Raw genomic sequence first — 12707 nt, 5'->3', positions numbered from 1 at the left:
AAAGTGGGTACGAGCTGCTCTCAAGGAGCCAGCCCATTTGCACAGCTTACCACGATGCACAAACCAACCATGAGGCCTTACCCAACAGTAACAGAGCCAATGACAGTCAACACTGATTTTAGGATTTTTCAGACCCATAGACGATGTAAAGGTTCTTTCAGCTAGCATCTATAATTCCCAATGGACGTAAACAAAATAGAAATAGCTTTTCTGTGGGACGCTTGTCTCAGGGATGCGCTATACAAAATAGAGAATCAGATGTATTTTATTGGACCAGCATATTCTAAGAACTGTGCAAGGTTCAAACCTGTAAAACGATACTGTTTTCAGTAGGCTAATAAAATGTGTGTTGAAGTATTGAACTCTGTGTTAACCTTGCCTACGTTAGGGCATCAACACCAAAGAAACAGATGTGTAAGTTATTTGTAAGGAAGTTCTTTGAAATAAAGTAATTTTGTTTAGTATGGGGATTGGGTGCCAATCAGATTCACTCATAGCAAGCTCTTTAGCCGAGAATACCATGGAGAAAGAGTTGATGAGTTATTTAATAGCAGCAGGCATGCCTGAAAAACCGTCTTTGGATAAACTACCAACTAGTGGTTCATGTGCATTCATTGCTCATTAAGCCAACAGATTCCGCTAAAGCATCCACTAATGCTTAAGCATCTGATTTTTCTCACTGTCAAGAACCCTCTATCGTATTTTTCTAGGAGGCTCAAATATTCCAAAGGACTTCTTGACATTATGAAGACGGCTATGCACACACACTTTCAATGGGGCTTTCAAGAGAGAAGCAAATAATTATCAGGAGAAAACAAACCACATTATTTAACAAAAACACATTTCTAAATAGAGATTCCAGAACTCGTATTCATTCTCCCAGTACTACAACTACTCTAAGCAACATTGGAGCTAGAGACCAAAATAGAAGCAGGGGTGCGGTTTGTACATCCATCCTTGTCAGTTCCTTTGCAAGTTCCATTTGGATGCTGCTTCCCAGCCTCCTGGACCTCTCTACTTAAGTTAGAAACTAGTGATTCCACAGGTGACACTTCACTTCAGGTGAATGGTGACCCATGCAGTGCATCTGCGTTTACCATAGCTTCTTTGTGTTAATATATAGAGGTCTTAAGAAACTTACACTTCAAAGGGAAACAAGAAGGAAAGCCACACATCCATCTAGATGGGTGGTGGAGCTGAACTAGCTGTCCACTCCCAAGTTCCCAAGGCCCCTACCTCTTTATGTTTGCCCTACTTTTATATCCTTTCCTCCCTGAATTGGTAGGGAATGGGTAGAACAAACTTTCTTTTTCCTGCTGAAAAGCACCTCCACCTAAATAACTTTTCACTGCAATCTACATATTTGTGGGTGACATCTAATTTGCTTCTATTTAATTTTCATGTTCAATTGTAATTTGCTCAAAACATGTTTAACTTGAGCTTCAGTTTCAGATTCTGTTTTCCCTATTGTATGCCACCAGCCCTGCAACCCACCAGCTGCAGTTTCTGGTGGGTTTGGGTTTTGTTTTTTGGCATGAATATTTATATTAAGGTTACCAGATTTTTATCAATTAATCCGGGGACACTTTTCAATGGATTTTGTATAGGGACTGATTTATAAATCCGGGGACTGTCCCCGGGAAAGAGGGACTTCTGGTAACCTTAATTTATATAGTTCATTAAGATTATTGGACTGTCAGGGCCACACTAAACGTAATGCTAAATATGTTTCTACCAATCACTTTTGATAGTAATCGTGTAGGGGGATCAGGACTGCAGTTGACAGGGATGGGAAGTGTAAGAACACAGCATTTGGGAGTACAGTACGTATATTGGCACAAATGGGAGTTGTTGTTTTTCCTGTCACTAACAGTAGTTGGGGGGGGTGATTTTCATGGAAATTATAGTTGGGGAGGCAAGGGTATGGTCTCTCCTCCCCATATACTACAGTCCCAATAAAAACCGGAGGAAAATGAGAACTTACTATTAACAACATGAGAATTGTTATACTAGTTTACATCAACGGTCCAAAGAGCTCAGTATTAACTCTGTCAACAGTAGACAGAAATATCTCTTGCAAACCAGGCGTGGTACCAATATGCAGCCATTTTCTCCTGTTATGGCATATGGAAAATAGGAATAAGAGTCACCAAAGCTAAACCTAAACAAAACTGAATTCAAATAGTTAGCAAATAACTTTAAGAAAAGGTGCTTTAATTCAGTAGCTTACTACTGGACAGAATGAAAGATAAACAGTGCTGCATATTTATCCTGCCATACAGGGCTATATGATACCATTTTTAATGTTTCAGTTAAAATACCTATAAGACACCTTTCCTTGTAAAAACCTCTGGAAGAATTCAGTATCACAGTATCTTATAAAGCAGTAAAGCCCAGGAGAACAATAAAATTAATCAAAAGCAGCAGTCAGATTGTTGTGCTGTTGAAAAGATCCCAAGGTTTTGCTGAAAGGGCTTCACAGCACACCTTTTTTGAACAACTCTGCTTGAGCTGATGCAAAGGAAAAGTGCCTTTAAGCAGAGAAACAGTCTATCACCTAACAGCAGGAGAAGGCGGCTAACTCAGAGTGGCGCTGTAAACTCTGAAATGTTCATGGTCTTGTGAAGGTTGCTTGAGGGAGGATATGACTCTAGGAATTAGTATCTGCATATTTAAAATTGGTCCCTTGGGTTAATAGAAGAATTTGCTCAGGAGACGTACATTAGAGTGCTCTTGGAGTTCTGAATTTACAGCCTGTACTTTGGTGACAACTGGAAATTAGCTTTCCTGTTTGCATCTGTAAGACTGCTTATTTTGCGGCTTCTTCCAATGTAAATAGAACATGTAAGTAGTTTTAAGTAGCACCAGGATTCTCAGTAAGATTATCCTTTTCAAAAATAAGCAATTTCCTTGTACACAGCATCATCAGATAGAACTTGCCTCTCCCAGGTTTCACCCCCTTTTGTAACAATTACAAATTGTCAGCGTTCACAAAAGTTCATTTTTAAAATATTGGCATTTTGATAAATATCTGGTACCTGCAAGAGGTACCAGAACTCTTGATGTTTTCAGAAAGGAGGAAATTTAATGCTGACCCAGCAGCTTACAAAGCTATTTCAGAATTAGAAAAATAATTTATGTAGAAAGTGCTTCAAGCACATTACGTTTTTAAATGTGAGTTCAATTTGTAAATTTTACTTACTCACACCTATGCTACTAATCTTCACTTGTTTGTTAAAGATGGAGGCAAGCTTCACCAAGACAGGATTTTCATACTGTATTTGAGAAGTCTACCATCTACTGGACCAGACTTTAGGATATATAGATGTGGTCGTGGTCTGAATTGTAATGATTCCCTTGCACATGGTAGTGACATTGCTAGGATCTGGAGATATTTATACCTGTTGCCATGTTCACAGTCAGAAAGAGGGTCCTTACCAATGATTTTCTTACAACACAAGATGCAGTTTGCATTCCCGTTGCTCCAAGCATTTCTGAACCACGCAGGGTTCATTCTCTTCTAGAAATTTCATTACTTGTAATGAATCTCCCCACACTCTGCCATTCTCCTCTTGCCTCCAGTAGGTATGGTTATGAGGTAGGGGTTTCAGAGACTGCCCCATGAGTGCTGTGGCAAGGACTGATGCCCCTAGACTCGACCAGATGCTGATGATGTCATTGTATGCCAGAGTAGCGGCTGATCCAAGCACAATTTTATTCAGTTTTCTGGATTTCAGAGGATGTCTCTGAAGTCAATGTGGTTACTTTGGATTAATGCCAAAGCGAATTTGTGTGGGTCCACCCATCCTTATTTATAACACATGCCATCTGCGCACTTGTGTTTTAAGCTGATATCATCGTGCATATTGTGAGTGTCTTCAGGCTTGATGACTGCAATACCAAGTGATGACTTGTGAATGGCTGCATGTAAAACAACCACCATAAATCAAACATCATAATACTTTCTTAATCACTTGATGTACCTGAAAACAACACTTTCCTGTAAAAATAATCCATGTGTTCAGCTGCAAGGCACTGAATGCTGAGATATGCATGCTTGAAATAGCCCTTTAAATCTTTCTGTCCTTTAGTCAATAAACCAGCTTGTGCTTCTTGGTTTTTTCAGTATGGAATAAACCCAAATTGCTGACTTCTTGCTTATTATCTTCACACATTTCTCCTGTTCTGTTTGCTCCTCATGTTTTTATTACAGGTAGTTTTATTTCCTTCCTGTGCTAACTTAGCTATTAGTCAGGTGCACTTTGGGGACCTAATTAAAAGGTTCTGTGAGTGCTCTGGACTCGGACATTTTTTCCCCAGTCAGAAACTACCATGTGTATTCCATTAGTGAATATAGGATAGCTACTAGCCTTGTGCCCCTAGGATTGAGTTACACAAATGAGTTTAGAATATTTTATTGTAACCTGTCTAGATAATATAGGCACCTCTGCACAAATGGCTTTTGATGCATTACTTTTAGGAAATATGTTATTTACACAGGTCTTGGGTTGTATATTTGCACAAAATTATAGAAGCTCTGAAACAGCTGGCTTGCAACACTATTAAATTGCTTGTAAGCAGGAGAAGGAAAGGAATAGGGAAAGAAAAATAGTAGGAGGCCAGTAATATACCAAAATATTGCCTCCTCTTCCACTTTCATGTTTATCCATGTAACAGGGCTTCACGTTTCCGTACTAATGAACATGTAGACCAGGGCTGGGCAATATCTGAGTTTTCGACATCACTTTGTATCAACATCGTGATATACTGATGTTTATACTGATGTCAGTATATCATGATGTCTGAAATAAGGATGGAACTATGTAGAGGCAAACAGTAGGACTGAGTGATATCTGGTTTTCAACTTTGTGATATATTACAATGTCTGAAGTAAGGTTGGAGATATGTAGAGGCATTTGCTGGCTTCACAGTTTTTCCCACAATGTGATTTTTGCAAAGCACACCAACACATATATCATGATTCTCAATATATTGCCAAGTCAAAAACTATGAAACTGGTATCACAATGTGGACTTCAAACTGGTTTTGGACAGTGTATTGATCTATTCCCCATCCCTAATGTAGGCATGGCTTTATATCACTGTGCAATCAGGGCACCAAAACTGGCGAGGACCCTCTTTTTCACTGGTGAAGTACATGGAATTTAGACAAATTATTGCATGGTTGTTTCCCTCTTATGTTTGAAGTACTGCACCATGATGTTCTAACAAGAGCATTTCATTGGACTTTTAATGACTTACTATTCCTTGCCACAATGTTCACTATTCCAGTGTGTTTTGAAAGGAAATACTGCCTCAGCCTAAATGTCAACAGCACCGTAGCAAAATACTCTGAAAAGATGTAACATTTGCTCTCTTTTGTTAATTATGAGATTGGCAATAATGCAGCAGTTAAATGTCTGCTGTGCCATTTTACTTGAAAGTGAATGTTTTGTAAGGTGTCAAGCACTTTTTCATGTCTTCTTAAAATTGAGAGCAAGTATTAAGATTTTAAGAACTGTTTGGACTATTTCCCCGTACGTGTTAATTTTTTTGTATATTCTCTTAAATAGGATTGTTAGCTTTTGCACATGAGTTCCTCTCAGGAGCAATGGCATGGAAAAGAAGCTTTTAGCATCTTTTAATCCTGTCAGCCTTTTGTCATACTGATTTACACAGTGATTTGCATATATTATCCTTAGGGATTAAACAGTCAGAAGAAGTGTGATTGCATTCAAATTTCACTGGTGCCTTTTGCCACCACCCTAAAATGTCCATGAAATATGTTTCACCACATTTCACATTGATGAATTTGTCCATCAGTTTTTGCCAAACCAGGATCTGTGGCTGGTTTCCAGCTGTACTTTAACCCAGAGAAAATATGGTGCTTTGATTTGCAGACGCACGGGAATGTTGTAGAAATGCATTTTGGACACTGGCCTTTTGGAAAATACTCTTTTGCAGATAGGAGCATTTGCATCTACATAGGGTTGGAAATAAGTGAGCAGATTACAATTAATGTTTCCTTTTCAGTGCCTGAAGAAAATACAGATACATTGGAGAATATCTACCATATGCTAATGGTGTAATAGGCTAATCCAAATATAATTTGAAGCATCCTATTTGAATGGCCCCTCTTTCAATCTTTCTGGAAATTTCCGATTTTCACACTGATTTGTTCCCCATACTTTTTCTGTTTGCAGGTTATTTCCAGGACTTGTTGAATAAGTCTGAGAAGGCCCTTTATGACACATTTCCCAGTATGTATGGAGATCTATACACCCAGAACTCAAAGGTTTTCAAAGACTTGTATAGTGAGCTGCGGCGCTATTACCGGGGTTCCAACATCAACCTAGAAGAGGCTCTCAATGAGTTTTGGATTCGCCTGCTAGAACGGCTCTTCAAGTTGATGAATCCTCAGTACTACCTTCCGGATGAGTATGTGGACTGCATGGTGAAGCACTCTGAGCAGCACAAGCCCTTTGGAGAGGTTCCAAGAGACCTGAAACTGAAGGCAACCAGGGCCTTCATTGCAGTCCGCTCCTTTGTACAGGGACTTGGTGTGGGGAATGACGTTGTCAGAAGGGTCTCTCAGGTAAGTCGTTGGCAAGAATTCCTGGGTGGTCACCTTGCCTGAGGCATTTTCAGGGCTCTGTCTTAATTAGCGCAGGTGATAATTATTTTTAACAGCTCATATGAGGCAGAGGGACATGGGTGGTGCTGTGGTTTAAACCACTGTGCCACTTGGATTTGCCAATTGGAAGGTTGGCGGTTCGAGGCCCCGCGACGGGGTGAGCTCCCATTGCTCAGTCCCTGCTCCTGCTAACCTAGCAGTTCAAAAGCACATAGTGCAAGTTGATAAATAGGTACCACTCCAGCAGGAAGGTAAACGGTGTTTCCGTGCTCTGCTCTGGCTTCGCCAGAAGCGGCTTAGTCATGCTGGCCACATGACCTGGATAAACTGTTTGGGGACAAATGTCGGCTCCCTCAGCCTGTAAAGCGTGATGAACACTGCAACCCCAGAGTCGTCTGCGACTGGACTTAAGTGCCAGAGGTCTCTTTACCTTTACCTATGAGACAGACAGCTGTTGATAACGGTCATATTCTAGTTTATTTTTTATTTTTTAAATGCTTCTGGAAGAGCCAGCTCCAGACTTGAGGGTGCCCTCAGCAAATTGAGCTTGATAGTCTCCCTCCTTAAGGTTTTCAGGAGGGTTATACTGCTGTGCAGCCACCTTTTAACTGCAAATGACTGCTAAAAACATTGGTAAAGGCCATAAGGCGACGTATTTGCTAAGAGAGCACCATGCTCTTTCCCCCTTTTGATGCTGAAACACATACACACATACTGCAGTTTATAAAACTAGGCGTTTTGTTGCTTTATCTCCCTATGAAAAGTTGCACACTTTCTGAGCAGAAATGCACTGTGCTGTGTCATTTGTTGGTTATTCTTATCAATTGATCTCATCAGACAGAATTGTTAGGAGAAAGGGAGTATTCTTCGGTGCTCTAAGTTCAAATTCAAGAGAAACATTGGGAAGTTGACAGTGGCTAAGTTTTTAATTTATAAATGTGGTATAAAATTGTTCAAAAGTGGTTGTACATCCTGTTCTCATGACCCTTCAAGTAGTTTTTTTTAAGATTTAAAAAAGCAGGAGACTGACATAATTCAAGTGAAAGTAAAGTAAAAAAAAGGCTTATTTGTTTTTGTTTTTTTTATTGATATCAGTTGTCTTGTTCTGGGCCTGAAGAAATGATCTGGCTGCTTTTAACTATATTCCCCTCCTTCCCTCCATTCTCCTGTGCCTCTAGATGTGTGAAGATAAAATGAATTAAAAGCCCCACTGTTGGAGAATTATGGGTGTGGGGTTCCAGGAACCACTGTTTGGGCATCCCAAGCAGGGGTGGGGGCATCATGACTTGACTTCTACAGACATCCTGTCTTTCTATCGATTTCTTAAAAGTTGAAGGTATTCAACCACCTTTCATTTCAGTAGTTGCAGGAGCATTCCTCATATGGAACATCTGCTTCCATTGACATTTAATCGAGCAGCTTGCACTTTCAAGAACTCCCATGTATGTATCTGGACTCTGGATTGCATTCATGTCTCATTTGCTCTCTGCTCTTGTGGTACAGAAGTTATAGACTTTATTACCTCCATAGATTCTTCTTCTTCCAAAGATTGACCTTCAGCCACCAAGTAAGAAGTCTACTTAAGCAGATGAGGTGAAGTGTCATCAAACAAGAGGCAAAACATAACATGCAGGAGGTTGAAGAATCACTCTGTGTGTCTTGTTGGCAATGCCATTGGCTATTAGTCTCTTATCCTAAAATATATTTGATGTCTAAGCCCAGGAAATCAATTTACATTTTGACCCATATCAGCAAACAAGGATATCAGCCTATACCACTCCTCCTCATTACAGCCATGATGATTCCCCTGTAAATTTAGTGCAAATAAAAGGAAGGGAAATGGGCTATCCGTAAAAGGGAATAATAATAATAATAATAATAATAATAATAATAATAAATTGTCCAGTAGCACCTTATAGACCAACTAAGTTTGTTCTGGTATAAGCTTTTGTGTGCATGCACACGAAGAATCTGAAGAAGTGTGCATGCACACAAAAGCTTATGCCAGAACAAACTTAGTTGGTCTCTAAGGTGCTACTGGACAATTTTTAATTTATTTATTTTTATTTCGACTGCATCAGACCAGCACAGCTACCTACCTGAATGTAAAAGGGTATGTGAGAGAGCCAGTAAATAATTGGAGAGCAGGAGTATGTCAGTGGCCACATGACAAGCAGGACTCTTGTGATTTACAGTGGTACCTTGGTTTACGAACTTAATCCGTTCCAGAAGTCCGTTCTTAAACCAAAACCGTTCTTAAACCAAGGCACACTTTCCCTAATTAGGCGTGCCACTTCCAGTGCCCTTCCACCAGTCGGATTCCGTTCTTAGACCGAGGTAAATTCCTCAAACCGGGACTGTATTTCCGGTTTTGTGGAGTTTGTAAACCGAATCGTTCTTAAACCGGACTGTTCTAAACCGAGGTACCACTGTATTTGTTTTTAATGACTTCTGCCTCCACGTTTTGCCTAAGTTGAAGTTCTTTCCTTGCCACCAGCTGCTGGGCCTCATATCATTCTAACATTTCAGCCATCACCCTTTTCAATTTGCACTTCAATAGGCTCTATATATTGCAGAAGCTCTTGCAGTGATTGAAAGGCATGTGTGCAGAGAGAGAAGTGAATAGAAGCTGCTCAAGGAATCACACATTGGAGGAGACCCAGCAACGCAAAAGTGCCCAGAGCCACAATTTCTCTTTTCCAGAAATGGCATTCAGAGTTAGTTCTCCTAATAGTCAGTGGAGGAAAAAGGCATCCTTGATGAAGGAAAAGCATCATGTTAGATTTGGAGCATTCATAATTGGGTCTGAAACTCTTCCTGATTATTTGTTGTAACAGAAGAGTGGGTGGGGAAATGATTGACAGAAGGGGAATATATTGGATTGGTGGCCTGTGACAGTGTGAGTGACAGATTGAAAAAGACAATGCAAGCGAGGCAGAGTTTCCCATCATACATTTAAAGTGCTAAGATACCAGTTTAAACAGTCATGACTAGTGGTGTGAGGTGATAATATTCTCCAGAATGAGAATATTCTCAAGAAAATTCTCCGGAGAATATTCTCTACAAACTGTAAATTCTAATGTTAAGAACCAGTTTTACAACCCACATTTTAAAAATTTAGTAAATAATAAGTCAAGCTGTGATATTGCCAGTGTAAGTAAGGAATAATGATCATTGTGTTTTATTTTCTGGAAATAATAGCATTTATTTTAAACTTTATATTGATTTTATTAGTGTCGCACTCAAATTACTGTACCATGTAGATATGCTTATTAAAGAACGTACTCAGGTAGCGGACCTGAGATTTTTTAATATTCCTTTTACTTTAAAAGCTACATTTCCTACATACACAACATAATTAGAATTCAAAGAGTTGATGGTAAATATACGGTTAGTGGCAGGCTTCGTGATTAACATGAATCATTCACGTTGAATTTTCAATTTAAAGTTTGGTGCAAAAAATCAAAGAATGTGAATTCACTGCATTTCCCCATTGAATAAAAGTATCTGTACAGTTTTTGGTTGCCATCTGAACACGTTTACCCATGAACAAACATGTATATTAACTAATAATATCATTTTCAATGCATTAAAATTATATCATTTTCAATGCATTAAAATGAATATTCTCCTATTTTAAATGAAAATTCTCTAATATGGTCATTAATCGAGAATATTCTCCAAAAGATTATTCTCTCAAATTTAACGCCACTAGTCATGACTTCCCCCCAATAATAATGAAAGCTGTAGTTCGTTAAAGATGCTGAGAGTTGATTGGAGACCCCTATTCCCCTCCCACAGTTACAATTCCCAGAGTTCCCTTTGATGGGAATCGATTGATCAACTACCCTAGGAAGTGTTTTTGCCAATATCTGGGTCCCAAACCATTTAGGGCTGTAAACATCAGAGTAAGCACCTTGAATTGGGCCTGGAAAACAGTTGGTAACCAGTATAGCTCTTTTAAGATAGAGGCAGGGTGCTCATGGTCTGCTTCCCTTCCAGCATTCAAGCCACAGCATTTTGCACTAGTTGTTATTTCCAGGTCATCTTCAGGGGCAACCCACATTACAGCTGTACAACTTGGAGAATACCAAAGCTGGGTTAACCATGGCTAGGCTATCCCTACCAAAAACGGCCATTGTAGTTTGGCAGAATTAAGTAAAACAGGCCAATACCACAGAAGAGGCAAGATGATTTTTTTGTCAGTCATTTCAAGTGAAAAACCCTGCATGCAGTGGTGCCCTCAGTCATTTACACACCTTTGTATGTACACTTGATTTTTTTAGGGTTAGAGTGATAATTTCCCCTTAGACTTCTATGTGTATTGATCTCTGGAGATCAGTTTGTCACCTTTTCAGAGGTCTGAATAGGCAAATGAAATGAACTGTGTATCCCCCCCCCCCAATTTCTAGCATATTTTTAGCTCAGGCAAAATGTGTGTGTCCCAGTGATAAACTGTCTAGGATGGAAGTGAGTTGGTCAAGCACCAGGCTTCTGTCGAAAGATATATGCTATTTAAAAAATGATGCTCCAGATTAACAGAAAAATATTACAGTCTGTTGCAGACTTTATATACTAAACCATTTTGTAGATTCATCTCCACTCATCACATCTAATTTGACTACAGCCCTATCGTGATACTTGGAGAGCCCTACACATTTTCTCCTTCGTGATAATCTTTTCATTTATCATTTGTCTTGCCTCTTGGTCCTGTTCTCTAAGGCCAAGTTTGCTTTCCCACAATAGATGACTATTCAAGGACAGTTTTGCAGAAAATGAAGGATGTAAATGGGCTATAATTAGGGCTGAGCCAATGTAACTTTTCCAATGCAATAATGGGTGCTGGGTTAGGAACATCCCCCTATACATTATTATCTCCATTTCTGGATGGCTATTCACAGCCACAGTATTCTCTGTTACTGTACCTCTTCTGGAATCATTTTCTGTTTTTTGCTCACTATGTAATCCTAGTCGATTGGAGATCACGTAGTGAACAAGATGATATCACACAATTTTATAGATTTCACATTGCTGTGCAGCCAGAGGAGGAGCACTGCCCATTTGCTTAAGGAGCTGGGTGGTGCTGCTCTCTTCCAGCAGTGAGAGCAGGTCACAAAACTTCTTAACACCTGGGAGTAAGCCCCCATTGAATTCATTATGACTTACTATGGTTAGGATTGTGCTGCTGGTATGTCCTCTTCAAGCCTGTCTCATAACAGCCACTTCTTAAGGCTATATTTACAAGCTCTTTCAAAAAGCTAAATAACTGCATCTAAAGCAGGAAACTTAAGATGATGATAAAGAAGATCTAAATGTATTTCTGCTATGCACACACATGCACGTTCATTTTATATCTTTGATTTGGATAAAGCAGGGTAGGCTGGGGGGGAAAATAAATCACTCTTCAAATGCAAAGGATTATGATGCTTTGCTGTTATTGCTATCTCCAGGTGCACCTCTCTTCCATAGAATATCTGCTGGCTTTTTCCTTTTTTTGCACGTTGATAATATCTGTCAGACAGAAAACCTTGGAGCATTAGTCCCTTTAAGTGATATATCATGAGTTCTCTGAAGTTTAAGATTCTGCCACCATGCTAGATGGGACATGCGTTTTTCTAAATGCCCTGAATTGCAACTGACCACTCAACAAGAAAACACACAGCCAATCAAGTTTTTGTGGTATTTAATGGGGGAAACCCAAATCTCTCCCTCCCTCTTTCACACCCACACACCTTTTTAGGCACGTCTCAGAGAGATGCTGAGTGCATCTCTCAGTACTGATTGTAACTGCACAATAATGGCTAGTGACAGCCTTCTTGAAATGTCAGTGTTTATCAGGAACAAGGTGCTATACCAAGGGGTTTGCTTCTGTCGCATTAGCCTCTGAAATCAACTTCATGTTGTATCAAATATCAGTATAACATCCTGACTCATTCTGTTTTGTGTACTCTTGTATATATGTCCCCTTGTATTGACAGACCATTAATTCACTAACAGGGCAATCCTATGCATGTATACTTGAGCATAAGTGTGCATAAGATTGCAGCTTTAAGGGTCTTAACTACACATCACCT

General features: G+C 39.6%; 1 protein-coding gene across 1 annotated transcript in view; it reads left to right on the top strand.

Annotated features, from left to right (window-relative positions):
- The window catches only part of GPC1 (glypican 1), a 208153-nt gene that overhangs the window by 172323 nt on the left and 23123 nt on the right, over positions 1 to 12707 (top strand). The window contains exon 3 of the mRNA XM_079975886.1: positions 6203 to 6594. Coding sequence (XP_079832012.1) covers positions 6203 to 6594 — 392 coding nt within the window. The remainder of the gene's footprint in view (positions 1 to 6202; positions 6595 to 12707) is intronic.

This window comes from Podarcis cretensis (genome assembly GCF_951804945.1).
Source record: "Podarcis cretensis genome assembly, chromosome: 5".
In the NCBI taxonomy this organism is placed as follows: domain Eukaryota; kingdom Metazoa; phylum Chordata; class Lepidosauria; order Squamata; family Lacertidae; genus Podarcis; species Podarcis cretensis.
The sequence above is the reverse complement of the archived record's forward strand: the minus strand, read 5'-3'. Positions and strand labels throughout refer to the sequence as shown.